This window comes from Pelobates fuscus, chromosome 2 (genome assembly GCF_036172605.1).
Source record: "Pelobates fuscus isolate aPelFus1 chromosome 2, aPelFus1.pri, whole genome shotgun sequence".
Classification (NCBI taxonomy): domain Eukaryota; kingdom Metazoa; phylum Chordata; class Amphibia; order Anura; family Pelobatidae; genus Pelobates; species Pelobates fuscus.
This window is the reverse complement of record NC_086318.1, coordinates 319,893,845-319,914,074: the sequence shown is the minus strand read 5'-3', so window position 1 is coordinate 319,914,074 and position 20,230 is coordinate 319,893,845. Positions and strand designations below refer to the sequence as shown.

General features: G+C 40.2%; 1 protein-coding gene across 2 annotated transcripts in view; it reads left to right on the top strand.

The window, feature by feature from the left end:
* Positions 1-20,230, top strand: part of QRSL1 (glutaminyl-tRNA amidotransferase subunit QRSL1) — a 72,120-nt gene that overhangs the window by 8,960 nt on the left and 42,930 nt on the right. The window contains exon 5 of one of the 2 annotated variants that reach the window (XM_063441305.1): positions 6,245-6,421. The exons of the other annotated variant lie outside the window; for it this stretch is intronic. Coding sequence (XP_063297375.1) covers positions 6,245-6,421 — 177 coding nt within the window. The remainder of the gene's footprint in view (positions 1-6,244; positions 6,422-20,230) is intronic. 2 annotated transcript variants of the gene reach the window in all.

Below are 20,230 nucleotides of genomic sequence, written 5' to 3'. Positions count from 1 at the left end.
CTGGCGCGGTTGCCGTGGTTCTGCCGTTGTGGGCTATGAGGTCTGCTTTCAAGCTTCCATCTTGCGCCAGAATCGCTCAAACACTCTGTCAAGGCGTTGCAGCATGCCTTCTACAAAGCCTGACATGTTAGTCACCGGTCTGTGCAGTTCGCGCCCCTGTTCAGGGAGCTCGTCTGCCATCTTAAGTGAGTCGGCCGAGTTTGCCACGTGGTATGTGTCAAGCAACTGGGTGCAGCGTGTGGATATGGAGCTAGCCAAGGGGGACCGGGATAACCCCCACCAATTCATGGGGGGAGGGGAATAGCACTAATCAAGTATCTCCCTACCAGTCAAAGCAGTAGGAGAGCAGCTGCCTCTCCTCTGCACGATCACTGGTAGGGCGCAAAGCCTCGTGTGGGGCGGATTTCCAGTGACAGAGGATCCCACGAAAGGCATCCCCAGCACCACCGGCGTTACAGTCACAATAGTAGTCATGCTTTGCGTCCAGGTAAGTTGTTTGCTAGAAAATAATGTTAGATTTAGGATGCCATACGTGGGAGTTCAGGCAACATACGTCTGGACTGCTCTGTAGCCTGGCTACGCCCTATTCAGATATTTTTTTAAAGCATCTGTACAGGTGAGGAAGGGCACTCACATGTATGTGAGCAATACCATGCTCCCTAAAATCTTACTATGTTATAAGCTTGATTCTCATTAGAGAAGACTGTCCAATGATAACTATTATAGTTGGTTTCTGTTAATTGTTTATAGACAAAAATATATGATAACATACATAAAAGGCCAATACACCAGCTTTGTCATTAATAGATTTATATTTCTATCCCATTTTATGTTGTTTTGTTTTTTTGTATTGTTCATTTTAGATGCTTTTTCAGAGATGTTACCAATTTAAAAGCAGGTCCCACTTGAGTAATATTAATTCTGACCCAAATTTCTATATGGTAATAATTTATAGTTTATACATCGTAACATAGCATTTTATTTAGTTCTTCATTAAGTAGTAGTGTCTTATTTATTGTGTCTGGATGGAAGAACAAGCAATTGATGTGTTAATCTATGAATAAGTAATATCTTGGCCCGTAGTGCAGTGACCACAGTTGATCACTGCTCAGTGTTCTTTTGTGGGAATTTTAATGAGGCTTTGCTCATATCAGGTCGCATAGCTTCTTGGAACCTTAGACCAGAGAACTTAACCAAGCTTATCTTGTTCCATGTGAAATAACACAGCAAGAGGAGACATGTCAATATTTTATAAGAAAAATACTTACTATGCAGGAGTATATCCTAGTCAAATCCAGCTGGGCTTTACAGATCGTACACAGCAGTAGTTTAAATCGGTTTGCAAAAGCTGGCATTTTCATACATTGCTGGCGTTATGGGGACAAAATGTGATTTAGATCAACAAATGTCATCGGGTAGATGTGCTTCACCAAGGTCATGGTATCTGGCCAAAAAAGTGCCCACCATCTCTTCCACAGGCTTCAATTACTTTGTACAGCAGTTTCGCCCATGCCTTTATGTCCCTGCTAAGAGGGTGTTTGGGATATGTTTGCACTTTCATGAAAATTCATAGGAGCCTCAGGTTTTGCTGAAAGATTTATGTCTTTATACAAAGAAAGCTCACAAAGAGGTGGCAAATCATGGTAAAGCTTGTTACCGGCTTTGTCAAATTGGTATGAAGCTGTTTTTCTAAATATGTTTATTGCCAAATTATCCTATGCCAACATTTAATTTGAAGCAAACCTGTCATGACTGGTTCACTTAAGTCCTTCTAATTATTAGTCAAAGCGTATATCATTGAACATAATGATCAATAATGTGTTATTTTATTGCCCATATAGATATTTACATAGGTAAATAGACTGAAAAGAGACATGTGTCCATCAAGTTCTACCTACCTCACATCTGTTTTATGCTGTTTTGCTGTTGAACCAAAAGAAGGCCAAAAACCCAGTTTGAAGCACTTCCAAATTTGTATCATTGGTTTAAGAAGCTATTACCCTACAACTGAAAAATTATATGCTTGAATATTATGTTTTTGCAAGTATGCATCCAGTTGCTGTTTAAACATCTGTACAGTCTCTGATTAAACCACTTCTTCAGGCAGAGAAATCCATAGCCTTATTGTTATCACGGTAAAAAAAAAAAAAACTTTTCTTTGCCTTAGACTGTCTCCTATCTTCCAGTCTAAACGCATGACCTTGTGTCCTATGTATAGTCTTCTTTGTAAATAGATTTCCAGACAATGGTTTGTATTGACCCAGATATATTTGTATAATGTTATCATATCCCATCTGAGGCGCTGTTTTTCTAAACTAAAAAGGTGTAAATCTGTTCGCCTTTCTTTATGGTTAAATTGTTCAATTCCTTTTATTAATTTTGTAGTCGTCTCAGCACTTTTTCTTGTACCATAATATCCTTTTTTAGAACAGGTGCCCAAAATTGCACCTGAGAATGAATGCCCCTTTTTATACATGACAATACCTTACTGGCATTTGCCACTGCTGATTGACATTGCACATTGTTGCATAGTTTGCTGTCTATAACAATTCCCAAATCCTTCTTGTGTGCTGTTATCCCAAATTCACTATCATTTATAGTACAAGTTGCTTGTGCATTCGTTACCCTACAGTGCAGATGGCAAGTTTAACATTAATGACAACTCTCTGTACCCTATATTTAAGCCAATGTTCGACCCAGGAGCAAGAATTTCCATCTAGACCAATTTCTTTGAGTTTGAACACTAACCTATTGTGTGGAACCGTGTCAAACACGTTGGCAAAATCCAAGTAGATCACATTCACTGCAGCATCCTGATCTATACCTCTACTTATTTCTTCGTAAAATGTAATTAAGTTAGTTTGACATGACCTATGTTTTATAAAACCGTGCATATTTTTGCTGATAACCACGTTCTTCTCATTTAATTCCTAAATATTATTATCCCTTCGTAACCGTTCAAATACTATCCCAGTCACAGAAATTAAGCTCACAGGTCTATCATTTCCAGGTAAGGATTTTGAACCATTTCTGAATATAGGAACCACGTCTGCCTTTCTCCAATCCTCCGGTACAATTCTTGAAAGATTAAAAAGAGGTTCACTTATTTCCACACTTGGTTCCTTAATTACTCATGGGTGAATATCATCAGGCCCTGGAGCTTTGTTTATATTAACTTTCTTTAGTTGCTGCAGCAGCTTGTCTTGAGTCAGTTTTTTTGCAGCAATCATTTGCATATCTATAGCCATAGGTTCTTTCTTAATATATACTTATGAGAAAGTTATTTAAAATTTCTGCCTTTTCCTGGTCTTCATTAATGAACACCCTCATCTTTGTTTTCAGTGTACCTACACTTTCATTTTTGGTTTTAGCATGTATGTACTTAAAAATGTTTTGGGGTTGTTTTAGCTCTCTTTGGTTATCACTTCCTCGTTATGTAGTTTATTCTTATTGCTTTTTTGCACTCATTATTAGGTTCCTTATCTTTTATAGGATGCGTCTGATTTAAATGCCCTCTTATTTTTAATTGCCTTATTCATTTTCCAACTAAGTCATATTGGTTAAAATGTGTTTCTTTTAGATGTATTACCCAATGGTACATACTGTGAAATGGTACCTTTCTAATATTTGTTTGTTGTTATTCCATGTATCCTCAGTGTTTCTTTTCACTAAATAGTTTACTCCAGTCAATGTATTGTAAAGCTTCCCTTATCTTATTGAAAGTAGCCTGGTTATGGGATATTGGGAACACTGCACGAAAGCATCACAATGCACTACAACTCTCATCTTCCTAGTTAATTAAAAAATAGATTTTATCTTTTTCGGAATGAAACATTTCCTTTATTTCTATCTCTGTCTCATGTCTGCAAAAACCAATCAGACTGTATATATCAAGCTATGTTAATTTACTTGGTACACTCTCATGAATGAATACAACTCAATGGCCTTTTGTCAGAAAAAAAGCCAAAATATTTCACTAGGTTGTTTATGGACAAACATACCCGTAATTATAGGTCAGTTTTTAGATTAGTGATAATTCCATTATACATTTTCTCTAGAATATCACCAGTGGATACCTGATCCACCTGGATTGGTTCTGATTAATCCAAACACATACAACAGCTAAACAGGCAATTATTTCCTGTTTTTTTTTTTTTTTACTTCACTGATGTTTCACATAATGATTATGGTACGATAATGCAGTTGTTTTGTCGAATGGAACCACGTCTGAGCTTGTTTAAGCTGGACCCTCACAACCTCCCGATAATAATTTTGTGATTTAAGATTGGCACAGTCACAACAAGAACATTCATTTGCTTTCTCTTTATTTTTTTAAATCCACATGTTGAAATGTGTAAACCATTTGTTTTTTTTTTAAATTGGAATGTTCTTTAGTAGGTTAAGAATATTTCCCCTTCTTTTAAAATAAATTAGTCTGTTCTACTAACGTTTTAATCCAGCATCGGGCAGACACTCCTCTTCTGAGATCATCTTAGAGAAGCATTGGGGACATACTGGGCATGTTTGGTAATCGCCATGCTCTGCCAATTAGAGGCATCGCATAGAGAATCTATTGCTTTTCTATGAGAAGCATACCCAGTGCTTGGCGGCATCAAACTGTATGTGATGTCACCAAAGGTAAAAGTTTGAATAAGTCAAAGTTTCCCTTAATATTCCGCTTTTTAAGAAATTTCTTTTCCCAGGCTTTATATAACAGCAAAGTTATCGTACTGAACTGACTTGTAACACTTGTACATCAGTGGAACATATTGGTGTTTTAAGAATAAACATTATCATTATCATTTTTTTTTTTTTTTGTCAATCTTTGTTTATTAGATTATTTTTCAAAACATTAGGTGATACAGAAAGAAAGGAAAGAGTAGTGTTTAAATAACGCTACAAGGTTCATAACGCTTCAAGATGCATAAATCCGAGCGGGTACTTTTTTCATGTTGCTCCCCCCGTAAAACATCCCCTTAAACATCGTGAATTAGGTGGCTGGGTGTGTTCATGCATTGGTGGTGGATTTTGCATGACCCCTGGTTATCTGACTTGTTGCGCATCCCTGCGTCTCAATTAGAGGGTGAAGGGAGTGTTACAATCTCATATTTTAGCCTCTGTTCCCCCCTCTAACCTTCTGGGTACCCCCTGCCTTTTTCCTGTGTCTGTTTGTTGTTTGCGCCAGGCGTCCCGGTGTAGTGCGGGTCATGTGAGTCTGCGGAGACTCGTCTGTTTTCACCACCTATTGTCTGTGATATATATCGTTTGCACTTGGGAATGTCGTGCATCTGTCTAACCCCTTCGGGTTTGGCGTGTTTGCCTCCAGTTCAGGAACCCCTAGGATGAGTCCTCATTGGGTGTCCGGAGTAAACCTCGCCTCCCGTTGGTTAGGCGCCCGAAGGAGGAGTGAAATGCCATGCTGGTATCCCTAGTCGGGTTGTCTCTATTAGAGTATCGGCTGAGGATTGAGTGGTCGAAGAGGCGGGTGCGCCCTGTTGGGTAGGGTTGTTAGGTTAGCTCAGCTGTACAAGCATGGGGAAGAGCTAGAGGGAGAAGGTACGGTGAAATTAGTGATAGTAGAAGGGGGATGGGGGGTGAGAAACAGGCTGTTATCATTATCATTTCTAATTGAAATACTGTGTGTTCTGTCACGAACATTAAGAGTTAAACTGGCAGTCTGATGTAGTTTTCACCATATTCACATAAGCTTGCTTTTTCTGGGTGCTATAGTGTTTCTTTCCGAAAATGCCATATACTATCTCCATTTCTTTTGAAAATAAAGCTACCCACATGTGTTATAAACTAAATCCAGCCTCCACAGAGATTGATTAAGCTTTGATTTTAATATTGCTGGATAAGCATTTCAAATTATTTAATATTATGTTTGTATTTTTGTTTCATATATTTATATATTTTTTTGATATTTTATTATTTAGAAAAAAATTATTGAAAAGCTTAACTGACAATATTAGAACTAGGCCTTAGACTTTACTCTGGCTTCTCGTCCATTTTGTGAGCTTGCAGTGTCGAAGGAAGAAGGATGTGTACTTAGATAACGCATGCATGTGTAACACTGGCCAGAACCGATTTTTGTTTCTTTAATTTTAGAGTTTGCTTTTTTGTTTTATTTTTTTGCCAGTGTACCTTGAACAAGGATCAATAGGCAACGTCAATTGTAAATATAATATTAATTTCTCAATATGTTTGGCTTTATTTATGATTTACCCTTTTTAATATTCATTAGATCTGGTAGTACCGATAGTATATTTGGTCCGGTGAAAAATCCATGGAGTTATTCTAAGGCATACAGAGAAAAACGAGCAGTAAATCACCATAATGCCGAAAAGGAGTCTGATTGGCTGATCACTGGTGGCAGTTCTGGAGGAAGTGCTGCTGCTGTGTCTGCGGGAACCTGTTATGTGTAAGCATTACTTTTAAAACTTTTTTTTGTGGGATTCCATCTAATTATATTAGATATCTAGCCAAATATCAGATTTTGCAGGCAATTAAGATCACCCCAGCACCCTGACTTTTATCTGCATCAATCCCAAAATATCTTTAATAGGTTCTATACGCAATTAAGGTACCCTTCAATCAAGACTGAAAATCTGTGTTGTTTGGTGCATTTTTACACTAATTATCCTACAACTCTTAGAATATCTCTTGTCATGCATTTGTATATGTACTATTCATTTTGAGTGAGATTGTTTGTTTGCCAAAATGTTTTCACTCTACCAGCAAATTCTTCACAATCACATAGTCCAGCTCCTCCACTACCCACCGCTAGGCTACCTCCTTACAACAAAGCCTGTGGCTTGATTCCAATCACCTCTTTCATTTTTTTCCATCTACAGATCGCCCCAGCACACTGACTTTTTTCTGAACCTAGATATATTGTTTTATTATGACTACACACCCTTGTCCAACATTATTTTATTTCATCATCCTTCAGCTGTGTCTGTTAATTATTTTATCCCTTACAAACTGCACTGTGATTTAATATATCCCCTGGTGTCTGGCTATTACTACAAACATCCCTTGCATTACCTTTGTGTCAACTCCCGATCATTACATTTAGATGGTAAAATCACAAGTTATCTTGCTAAGCACCTTTATAAAAGTACTGTATTTGATAGATCGTAAGCTCATGGGCAGGGTCCTCTGTTTCTTTCTTTTTTTTTTATCAGTATGTGTTTATTATTTGTCTGTATTTCCTCTATTATACGGTGCTGTGATTTTTTTGGGGGCGCTGTATGAATACTAAATAATTACAATAAAACACTATGAGGTGGACTTCCGGTTGAACACTGAAGCGAACAGACGCACACCAAGGAAGCTCCGAGCCTTGACCAGGGGAAAAACGTGAAAAAACCCCTCCCTTCACAACTCAATTGACCAGCAACTACCCCAAGCACAAATGGGGAGGAAGGGGAAAAAATCAATACCCCACAAACCCACATCGGGACTAACGATCGGAGAGTTATGGAGGCAGACACGAGGAGCCACTGACACAATCATGGCGGCTCAACATGGTGGGTGCTCCGATTTCTCTGAGGACTTGTCCGACGAGGAGGAGAGGGAAATACTACAGCTTCCTAACCCACCACAAACGGTACAGCGCTGCGACAAAGCGCAAGACACAGAGCAGATCACCATAGTGGTCCTGAAGACATTACTGGCGGACCTGAAACACAGCTTCCACGAAGACATTACAGCACTCCGCGCAGATTTGAAAGGCCTGACAGGCCGCATCTCCAAACTGGAGAGTTCCTCACAATCCCAGGCCCAGGACGTTGCCACGCTGCAACTCACAGTACGAGCCTTGGAACAGCAAAACAGGCAATACGATCAGCGCCTTGCGGCGCTCGAGGACGCCAGGCGGGCCTCCAACATCAAAATCGGGGGAGTCAGGGAGGAAGTAGCAGAGGCCGACCTACCTTCTCTAATGCAGCGCATGATACAAGAAATATTGCCTCGCAGTCCGCAGCCAACAATCACCCCGGAGAGGGTCTTCAGGGTCCCTAAACCAGCAAACGCGCCGACTACGGCGTCCAGAGATGTAATCCTGACACTCCGCAACAGCGGCCATAAGGTAGCGATCTTATCAGCCCTCCGAGGCAAGACCCCCTTCCGCTTTGATAACATGGACCTCACACTTTACTCGGACCTGTCCAACGACACCCTGGCCTGGCGCAGGTCGCTACGGCCACTCACCTCGATTCTACGTACCCGCAAGATTGACTACCGCTGGCAGACGCCCAGGACATTGACGGTCCAACAAGGGTCTACCATACACAGCATTCAGGACATCAAAGATGCCCCGGCCTTCCTCCAACTCCTGGATCTACCCCATGACTTGCTGCCTCCGCTTGGAGAGACCACCAGGGACAATAACGGCTCCCCCAACTGCACCCATACATGGGACCCAGAACGGGTCGCGACTTTCATCCCACAAAGCTCCACACCGGACGCATACTCGGCAGTCACGACATAGATACACAGAGACATCCACCTGTCTGGGCCCTTGCCCCACCACACAGTGTCGCAGGAGATTGCCAAGTCTCAAAGTGCCGGTCCTACCGCCACCCAGAAGGGACCCTTCGAGGCCTACAAGAGCCTGTGAACTTATCATTTTTTGCAATGACACATATAACACGTGACTATGCCAGTTGTTTTTTCTCTTCTGTTTTTTTTTTTTTTTCTCTTTGTTATTAGGCCTTATGCTGATGTCCGATAAGTTGACGGACATTAGGTCCTAAGCAACACCCTCTAGTTAATATGTATACTCGCTGTGGCACCTACAACCCTTCTACAGCACAGTCTTTATAGGAGACAGCGGATAGAACCTCGCACTGCTAGTGCCGTCCTAGAATTAGCCATGTTATAAAGTTATTATGTTGTCACTTTTACAAATACTCACTAGGATGTCACATACCGACCCGGCAGTGACTATCTGTTGCCACCTAGTTGATCAACCTGATGTTAATTCTCTACCTAGGCAATGTCTATGTGTTACACATGCGCCCCTATAGCTTTCTAAGCCATATGTCTCCACAGTTTTTTATTTCCTATATGCCCACACTGTTCAGCGTAATGCTAATACTTCACTCGCTCCTACTATAGGGACGTCGCGAGAATGCCCGTGCACATGAGAGGCGGCACACATAACTGTAACAACCCCACTAAGCTACTAGACCCCGCAAGGCAACTGGGCTTCCAGATTAAACCCAGCTATTGACCAGCCTCCTGGGCCTAACTATCCAGCCAGGCTATGCATCGCTGCTGTTTCCTTGCAACTAGCTAGCCATACCTACTGTTATAATGGGATTTGCCCCTATTGGCGACCGCCCCAGTTTCCCTAGTTTTTTGCCTGGTCTCAGACATCGAGACTAGACCAACCATAACATGACTCAAGGCTAATTTTAATTCTCTGTACCCTTATGGACATGGGGCCATATCCGAGAGCTTCCCTGTTTTGCTTCTCAGGGCAATGCCACAACAGTCTTATGCCCATCTGACATATAAGGGGATCAGCGAAATATCCAAGATATGACCCGGCCAACGTTCTGATGTGTATATTGCCCGGAGCTATTCACACACTAGTACACACCACGCTATATTCCTCAATTAGGTACCGCAAATGTACCATTCACGGCCGCAGTACAGATAGACCTATATGGTTCTTGCTCAGTCACTTAGCACGCCTATCTTTATTAACTTACTAATATTGGCTTGATTAGGGTACATGTAACGATATCTGGCTCTCATAGGCCAGCCTGAGCCTGTATTGCTCCGCTTTCTCATTTCGAAGCTAAAGGTTCCCACCTAGGATCCAAACATGACAGTTATTACTGCCTACAGGCCAGTATTGGGCTAAAGTATTATGCTAGTGTATCTTTAATGATTGTAAAGCTCCATCCTACCTATGTTATCTTTAACCAGACCCGTAAACTGGCATATATCTGACTAACCTCTGACACAGCCTAACAACCTATTACGTGAAAAGCTATAACGATGTTATCATAGGTTATGTTTTTGACTTACCTAGGCAGTACACGTCATTACGTTTTATGTCCTTAACTGGAAAAATGGGCGCAAGATGACACATTGCAGCCCGGTACAACCCAACCCCAAGCCGTAGGTCACACCCTACACTCTTACGTATAGTACACAATATACCTGGCACATAGCCTCGCCCCCTGCAAACCATTGTGGGCAATACCACAACATACTATTTGTTGGTACATACAACATCCAATCTCACAGCACACTAGGCCATTCTGAGTGCATATTCTATAAGCAACGTTCACCCATGTTACTCTCCTAATTGTACTTAAATTATGTTATCTTCTCTAAGCAAGCTATTTTAGCTGAATATTACCCCGTTGGAACAAATATGTAGATAAGCATACTAAATATATAAAATGGTGCGAATCCTCACGCCGCTGAATACTATATGTGAATCCTGTGACACGCTGTTGTGGCGTTTGTTAATATGTCTGTAACCCCCCGCACAACAAAAATAAAGAATTAAAAAAAAAAAAACACTGAGGCAGCAATTAAGTTATTTGTTAAAGGGACTCTGTATTTTCTTTGACCCTAGGGTATAATGAGGTGGGATAAACTTGGATTTTTTATTCCACCTCATTATACTAATTAAGATGCCACCCACCATGTGATCTCGCCTTGTAGTTCTTTGACATTTCCTCATTTTGGTGATGTATGTGAAAGAGACTCTTATACTGCCAATATCCCCACCACTAGAACACCAGGCCAGTAAGACAGTTGATCACCAATTGTCAAAGTGGTTTCCTGCATCCTAGGGAGCCCGAAGCCTAGATTCTGCCTCAGATTCTTCAAAAGAATCTCTTGTCCTATTAACTTGCAAGGGAAAAATTACAAAATTGGTAATCACTGCAACAACAATTAATTGCAACAACTACAAAATATATTGTTTCCCTAGAGGGAGGGTGTACAGAACCCATATATCCACCTCTGTTTAACTTAAAGGATCACTATAGGATCAGGAACACATGTATTCCTGACCCTATAATTTTTAACACACCATTTAGGTGGCTTGCCCTCCCCCCTTAGTCCCCCTAGAAAAGCTTAAAACTCACCCTATTTCCAGTGCCTTGCAGGTCCGCCGGCGCTGCCTCCGCCCCTTTGTGACATCATCAGAATGGCTGCTTTTAGCCAATCCAATGCTTTCCTATAGGGAAAGCATTGGATGGGCTCAAATCGGCATGGGGACGGTGTGAATTGTGAAAGCATAATGTACATTTATGAATTATTTACAAGATAATAACTCACATTTCGTTGTTTCCTTTGTACCCTATGGAAGATTGCACCCAGAAAGAAGATATGCAGGGAAAAGAAAAATATCATTTGTGAGGTTGAAACAGAGAATGTGAATTGATATTTTATTTTAAATATTATTGTTTGCAAAGTTTTTAATAGTTTTTGGATTTATTTTCACAATTTCACATTTATTATATAGCGTATTATAAAAGAATAGGTGAGCACCAACCTAGAGCAAATTGTTCTTTTGTTTGACTTTGTAGAAAATCAGACCGCACTTGAGGTAATTGGAAGGTTTTGCTACCCTTTTCTTAAAACAGCGTACAGTTGTGGGAAGACAGATTGTGCAATAATTAGCTGTAAAACGTTTAAAAATTGGGGAAATGAATGTCTCCAACACGGACTGATAACATTGCATTTGATTACAGTCGTTAATGTGCCAGCTCGTCAGTAGTAAAAAAAAAAAGTATTCTTGTTTTTGTTAAAGGAAGTGGTCCCGTATGTGTTTATCTTAGATAGAAATACAAAAGGGCAACAATTTATGGATGTGCTTTGGAAATAACTGCATTAACCACAAAATTTATGTTTTTTGTTTTCAAAACTACTTGATGGTTCAGATAGAAGTAATTTTACATTTAAATTATAAAGGGGAATATTACCATGTAGTGTCTGGAAACTGAATAATACCCTATGTTTAACACAATTCCCGGCACAGACTATACTTAGTAAGTAAATGTACATCACTAGGCTAGATTATATCACTTTTTAAGTAGGATATCCCTGTTGCAGCTGGTCTTCAACATCCACCTCTTGTCTAGTACCCCTCAACCAGGAAGCAGATGGCACATCCTAGCCAATCACAGGTTTCCAATTAAACCCAACAGCTGAGTACTCACTTCTGTGCACATCAGGTGCTTGCCAATTACAATCAAACTAGGCCAAGTGTACTCCTTAATGCTAGCAAACTTTGTGGAAGTTGTACAAAAGCTAAATATCTACTTGTTTGTCACCCCTGACTTAGAATTTAACAAATAAACAGCCTGTGAGGTTCCACTGCCTTGGAGCAGCTGAGCAAAAAGCGCAATTTTCAAATGACCTTGGTTACCATCAATGGTGTTTAAATCACTGATCAAAGGGAAATATTTAGAGTGAAGGGGACCTTTAAAGAACAGTATTTATGACTATATAAGGCTTTAAAGTCAGGAAGGCAAACATATTCCTAACGGTAGAGCAAGCATGTCAATCTTGCGACCCACAATGGATATATTTGCGGCCCGCCTGCCCTGGGGCCACTATGTGTTGTGGCTGCGACCAGCTGCAAGACAGGAAAGATATCTCCCGTCTGATTTTTGTCTTCTCTCTCACAGCTGTTCGCGTTCTCCCACAGGCCAGGCACTCTGCCTACTCTCCTGCTCACAATGCCAGAGGAGCATCTAGCCTGCTTGAGCAGAGAAGAGCAGGGCTGGAATTGGAGGGACCTTCCTGTGTAGTGTGATAAATTGGGGGTGGGGGCATTGTATTAATTTGAGGGAGGGATGGTGCAGTGTATTGGTGTATTAGAGTGGAGGGGGGCAGTGAATTAAATTGGGGGAGCGCAGTGTATAAATTTTGGGAAGGTAGGTGGGCAGTGTATTAGAGTGGTGGAAGGAGGGGCAGTGTGTTAAATTGGGGAAAGGAGGGGGGAATGCATTCAATTAGAGTGGAGGCAGGGGAGCAGTGTATTGGATTTGGAGGCAATGTATTGGATTTGTGGGCAGTGTATTAAAATGGGGCGAGGGGACAGTGTATTAGGGTCTGCATGGAGGCGCAGAATGCTCCCCATGGAGGTGCTGATTGTCCACGCAGCTTTTTGCCACACATGCACAATAGCCACAGAATGCTTTTCTATTTGAAAGCATTGGATTGGGTGAGATTATCATGTTTGATCTTAACATCAGGTTTGATGATCTCAGACAAAGTGAAGAAAACACTCATAGAACTTAACAATCAACAAGATAGCGTCTTTGTTTTTTGTTTTGTTTTTTACAGCTGTGCAAAAGCATATATTCATAATTTCAGTCCCATTACCAAACTTTTCTTAATATATCAAGGTAGTTGGACTGAAACGTTGGTTATATGCAAATACATATCTCCTTAAAATAAATTTGCTCTTTTGTTTACTTTGAAGCCGTATGAGTGTGAAGACGTCCTGTGTCAGTTAGGCAACTTTATACCTACATTTCTATGAAAACTGAAGTTTTTGTTTTTTTTACAGCCCACATAAATCTAAACCTTGTTTATTTGGCCCGTGTTAGCCTTTGAGTTTGACATGCTTAGTATGAAGTATCCTTATTGTTTAAATTCAGTTCCTCCAATTATGCTTAAAAATAAAAAAAGGGGGTGGGGGAGATTTCAAGGGACACTATAGGCACCCAGACCACTTAATCTTATTGAAGAGGTCGGAATGCAATCACCCAGTCATTTTATCCCTGCAGTTGAAACTGCAATGTTTACATTGCAGGATTAAGCCTGCCTCTATGAAAGAACACTGGACGTCCTCACGCTCTGCGAAATCCCCATAGAAAAGCATGTATTTAATGCTTTTCTATAGGGCAGAGCTAATGCATGTGCGGCACTTGCCACACATGCACATTAGGTTTCCCCATCAGCTGGCATCCGACGAGGCGGTGGAATCTCAACGCTGGAATCAGGTTAGTATATAAAGGGGTTTCACGCTTCATTTGCCGCCGGGGGGAGCCGTGTGGGAGGATGGGGCCCAGTTTTGTTTTCCTAACACTGTAGTGTACCTTTAACCTTTTTTTCCAGTGCCAAGACTCTCTCAGTCCAGTTGCACTCATCCCCTCCCAGTACTTCAACCTGTAGGCATTGCTTTTTCTTGTAGAGGAGCACTGGGGATGAGAAATGCATGTGCGGTGAGTGCTCTCCTGCATTCGAATACTTTCTATGAGAAGCATTCAGGGGACGTGACATGTCAAAACAGAGTCTGACTTAGAAGACAACCACTAGAGGTTAGTTTAGCCCTGCTGTGGAAACATTGCCAAATCTACTAAATGGCAATGTTTTACATTGCAGGTTTAAAACTAAAGGGTCATTGCACCAAGACCATTTCATTAAGATAAAATGGTCTGGGTGATTTATGTGGTCCAGGTATCAAAATAATCAATAGTTCAATACAATATAATACTGTGGATGGCAGCAGCAGTCTTTTAAAAACATAGTCTAATGCCTCTCAATACACAGGATTCATGAACAATATAATCAAAGTGTAGATGGTTCAATAGAGAAATAGAACAACTTTGCAGAAATAAAATCTGGAGTAGAAATTTTAGATAATATCATATAATTGTTACCAGTTCGTAAAGTACTTTAAAGGAGCACTATAGGGTCACTAACACAAACATGTATTCCTGACCCTATAGTATTAAAACCACCATCTAGTCCCCCTAGGCCCTTCATGCCTCCATAAATATAGCAAAATATTACTTGTATTAAGCTGTACCTCTGCATGCTGTCTGCTGACCTCATCAGAAGTGGTGGCCTGATCCAATCACAGTGCTTCCCCATAGGATTGGTTGAGACTGACAAGGTGGCCAATCAGCATCTCCTCATAGAGATGAATTGAGGAAAGTTCAGTGTCTGCATGCAGAGGGAGGAGACACTGAATGTTTGGATGCATTTGAGGAGTGGCCAGTGTAGTTATCACTAATGTAAACACTGCATTTTCTCTGAAAAGACAGTGTTTACAGCACAAAGCCTGAAGGTAATGATTCTACTCACCATAACAAATTCAATAAGCTGGAGTCTAGTGACTATAGTGTCCCTTTAAAATTAAACTATGTAATGAATGGAAGATTGTAAGTGGAATTATTATTTCAAATAAACCTATGGTGATCAAAATGCACTCAAACATCTGTCAATAGGTTAGGAATATCTAAGCCTTTAAATGCACAGTATGTTTGCATGAAATCATTTAGTGGATTTCAAAAGCTTGTACACAAGAGATGCTTTTCTTTAAATAACTCACATTTTTGCATTAAGGTCTGTTTATGGAAATATAGGAAAATTCATGTGTCAAGCAGAACATTCACGATGAGATTTGAGACATGCTACTGGAAATATTGTTTGCTTATGTTTACATAATTCTGTGTATCCTAAGAGATGTCTAAATATGTTTTGTTTTACGCCTTAATTATAGAGGTAAATAGAATCCGATGAGGACTGTCGTTTGTAATATTTATATTCTAGTCGTTTTTAATATAATTAATTAATATAAAAGGAACACAATAGTTGCATTCCTAATGCTACAGTCTCCCTCTCCCTAGTCCTATACAGGTTTTTCCATAAAAATGATTAAAATAAAGGTTATACTCACATTTTTCCAGCGACAATACTACCTTGGTACTGCTCACCTCTCCGGTGATGGCGCAGTCATAGAGGAGCATTGAGGACCTGATGTGAATGGGTGGCGAGTCATGTGTGCGCATCCAATGCTTCTCATAAGAAAAGTATTGATCCATTCCTTTCCCATGAGCTGTTGCATCATGTGACCAAGTTTTACTCTGTCAGTACAGCGGAATCACCTCTACTGACTGTCAGGAAGAGGTGTGTTACCTAGCTGAAAAGAGACTTGTGTCCATCAAGTTCAGCCTTCTTCCCATATGTTTTTGCTGATCCAAAAAAAGGCAAAAAACCTAGTCTGAAGTGCTTCCACTTTTGCAACAAACTAGGAAAAATTCCTTCTTGACCCCAAAATAGCAGTCAGATATCTCCATTGATTAATCAGCTATTACCCCACTAATTCCCTGTATGTTATATTTTTGGAAATATTTATCCAATTGCTGTTTAAACATCTGTATGGACTCTGATAAAACCACCTCTTCAGGCAGAGAATTCCATATTCTTATTGCTCTTACTGTAAAAAAAAAATGTTTCTTTGCCTTAGAGGAAATCTCCTTTCTTCCAGCCTTTATGTGTCCTATGTAAAGCCCTGCTTATGACTAGATTTCCAGATAATGGTTTGTACTAGCCCTGAATATATTTGTATAATGTTATATCTGAGGCACAGTTTTCCCAAACTAAAGATATTTAAATTGTTTAACCTTTCTTCATAACTAAAGTTCTCCATTCCTTTTATCAATTTTGTAGCTTGTCTTTGCACTTATTCTAGTGCCATGATATCCTTCTTTAGGACAAGTGCCCAAAATTGCACAGCATATTCAAGGTGTGGTCTTACCAGCGATTTATACAGAGGCAAAATTATATTTTCATCCCAAGAATTTATGCCCCTATTTATACTTTATGATCTATACTTCTACTTACTTCTTCGTAGAATGCAATTAGGTTAGTTTGGCATGACCTATGTTTCATAAAACCATGCTGATTATTGCTAATAACAAAGTTTTTCCCAATGAATTCCTGAATATTATCCCTTAATAGCCCTTCAAATATTTAACCAGTCACAGAAATTAAGCTCACAGGTCTATAATTTCCAGGCTAGGATTTTGAACCCTTTTTAAATATAGGAACGACATCTGCCTTCCTCCAATCCTGCGGTACCTGAAACAAAAGAATCTTCATAGATTAAATACAGATGTTCTCCTATTTCCCCACCTAGCTCCTCAAGTACACGTGGGTGAATACCGTCAGGCCCCAGAGCTTTATTTACATTAATTTTCTTTAACTGCTGTAGCACCTTGTCTCGAGTCATCCAACCACAAGTTATCTGCAAGTTTTTTGCAGCAATCATTTGCATATCTCTTGCCATAGGATCCTCGTTAATATATACTGAAGAAAAATAGTTATTTAAAATGTCTGCCTTTTCCTGGTTTTCCTTAACTAACAGACCCATCTATGTTTCCAGTGTACCTACACTTTCATTTTTTGGGTTGGTTTTGGATTCTTTGGCTATCAATTTCTAATTTTCTAGTTTAGCCACTTTAATTACCGTTTTGCACGCATTATTGGCTTCCTTATATCTTATATAGGATGTCTTTGATTTGTCCGATTTTTTTTTTTTTTTTTTTTTTTTTTTTTTAATGCTTTAACCCCTTAACGACCAGAAAAATACCCTTGAGGACCGATGGCGGTCCTGAACTGTCGTAACAGTAATATTTACCTACCCGATCGCCGCTGTTCCCCCGCCTGGCTATCGGCATTTGCTCCCGGTCTGGGGGGACTGCCTGACAGCCCAGGCAGTCCCCCCTCGGCGAATTAGGACCCCACGCCCATGTGATCGCTCTAACAGAGCAGTCACATGGCCGCAATAGGTGCCTGTGTATCTGCCTGCAGGGGGGCTGCCTGAACTGACAGGCAGTCTCCCTGCATGTGTAAAATAAAACAAATTGTTATTAAATAAAAATATAATTAGATGTGTGTGTGTGTGTGTGTGTGTGTGTATGTATATATATATATATATGTATGATATATAGACATGTATATATGTATGATATATAGACATATTATATAAATATAATATATGTCTATATATCTTTATATAAAATGTCATACTAAGTGTATGTTTATGTTAATATGTTGATATAAAAATACACTTCTAATTAAATTACACGTGTGTGTGTATATACACTGTTCAAAAAAATAAAGGGAACACTTAAACAACACAATGTAAATCCCAGTCAATCACACTTCTGTGAAATCAAACTGTCCACTTAGGAAGCAACACTGAGTGACAATCAATTTCACATGCTGTTGTGCAAATGGGATAGACAACAGGTGGAAATTATAGGCAATTAGCAAGACACCCCCAATAAAGGAGTGGTTCTGCAGGTGGTGACCACAGACCACGTCTCAGTTCCTATGCTTCCTGGCTGATGTTTTGGTCACTTTTGAATGTTGGCGGTGCTTTCACTCTAGTGGTAGCATGAGATGGAGTCTACAACCCACACAAGTGGCTCAGATAGTGCAGCTCATCCAGGATGGCACATCAATGCGAGCTGTGGCAAGAAGGTTTGCTGTGTCTGTCAGCGTAGTGTCCAGAGCATGGAGGCGCTACCAGGAGACAGGCCAGTACATCAGGAGATGTGGAGGAGGGCATAGAAGGGCAACAACCCAGCAGCAGGACCACTACCTCCGCCTTTGTGCAAGGAGGAGCACTGCCAGAACCCTGCAAATGACCTCCAGCAGGCCACAAATGTGCATGTGTCTTCTCAAACGGTCAGAAACAGACTCCATGAGGGTGGTATGAGGGCCCGACGTCCACAGGTGGGGGTTGTGCTTACAGCCCAACACTGTGCAGGACCTTTGGCATTTGCCAGAGAACACCAAGATTGTGTCTGCCACTGGCGCCCTGTGCTCTTCACAGATGAAAGCAGGTTCACACTGAGAACATGTGACAGACGTGACAGAGTCTGGACACGCAGTGGAGAACGTTCTGCTGCCTGCAACATCCTCCAGCATGTGACCGGTTTGGCAGTGGGTCAGTAATGGTGTGGGGTGGCATTTCTTTGGGCGGCCGCACAGCCCTCCATGTTCTCGCCAGAGGTAGCCTGAATTCCAATTAGGCACCTAGATGAGATCCTCTGACCCCTTGTGAGACCATATGCTGGTGCGGTTGGCCCTGGGTTTCTCCTAATGCAAGACAATGCTAGACCTCATGTGGCTGGAGTGTGTCAGCAGTTCCTGCAAGACGAAGGCATTGATGCTATGGACTGGCCCGCCTGTTCACCAGACCTGAATCCAATTGAGCACATCTGGGACATCATGTCTCGCTCCATCCACCAACGTCATGTTGCACCACAGACTGTCCAGGAGTTGGCAGATGCTTTAGTCCAGGTCTGGGAGGAGATCCCTCAGGAGACCATCTGCCACCTCATCAGGAGCATGCACAGGTGTTGTAGGGAGGTCATACAGGCACGTGGAGGCCACACACACTACTGAGCCTCATTTTGACTTGTTTTAAGGACATTACATCAAAGTTGGATCGGCCTGTAATTTCCATTTTTTTAGTAGTAAAAATAATTTTTTTTTCAAGTAAAAATAAATTTTAAAAAATGTAAAAATTATTTTAGAAAAAAAATATATTATGTTATGTTATATATATGTAATTTTATTCGAACTGTATTTTGGTATTAATATATTTATATCAAAATACACTTAGAATGAAATTATATGTATATATAAATAAAAAAAAATACAAAATATATATATCCATATACAAAATTACATAAATAATTTCATAAATATACACGTAGACTTCAAATATATAAATATGTGTATATAAATATATATTTAAATTCTACCTTTATACAAAAATATGCAAGTTTCTTGGAGCCACTGTACTACCTCCCCATGTTTTTCATGTTCTTTTACGCTGTTGTGGCGCTTGAAAATGTTTTGTTCTCAACTGCTTAACAAAAATAAAGAATTAAAATATTTTTAAATTCGTCATGCATATTTATGTAATATTTTTACATAATTAAGTAATTGTATTGGGACCTGCCTGACAACCCAGGGCGAAAGTACAGAGAATTTAATTGCTAGCACTGTATTTAACCCTGTAACTTTCTATGACACCCTAAAACCTATACATAGGGGGTACTGTTTTACTCGTAAGACTTCGCTGAACACAAAACAGTGAAACGTATCACAGTGATGTTATTGTTAGTGAAAGTGACTTTTTTTGGCATTTTTCACACACAAACAGCACTTTCACTGATCTAATTGTTGTGATATGTTTTACTGTTTTAAAACACTAATATTTGTGTTCAGCGAAGTCTCCAGAGTATAGCAGTACCCCCCATGTACAGGTTTTATAGTGTTTTTGAAAGTTACAGGGTCACATTTTTTTCACATTGAAAATTACCAGGTTACCGTATATACTCGAGTATAAGCCGACCTGAATATAAGCCGAGGCCCCTAATTTTACCCCATAAAACTGGGAAAACTTATTGACTCGAGTATAAGACTAGGGTGG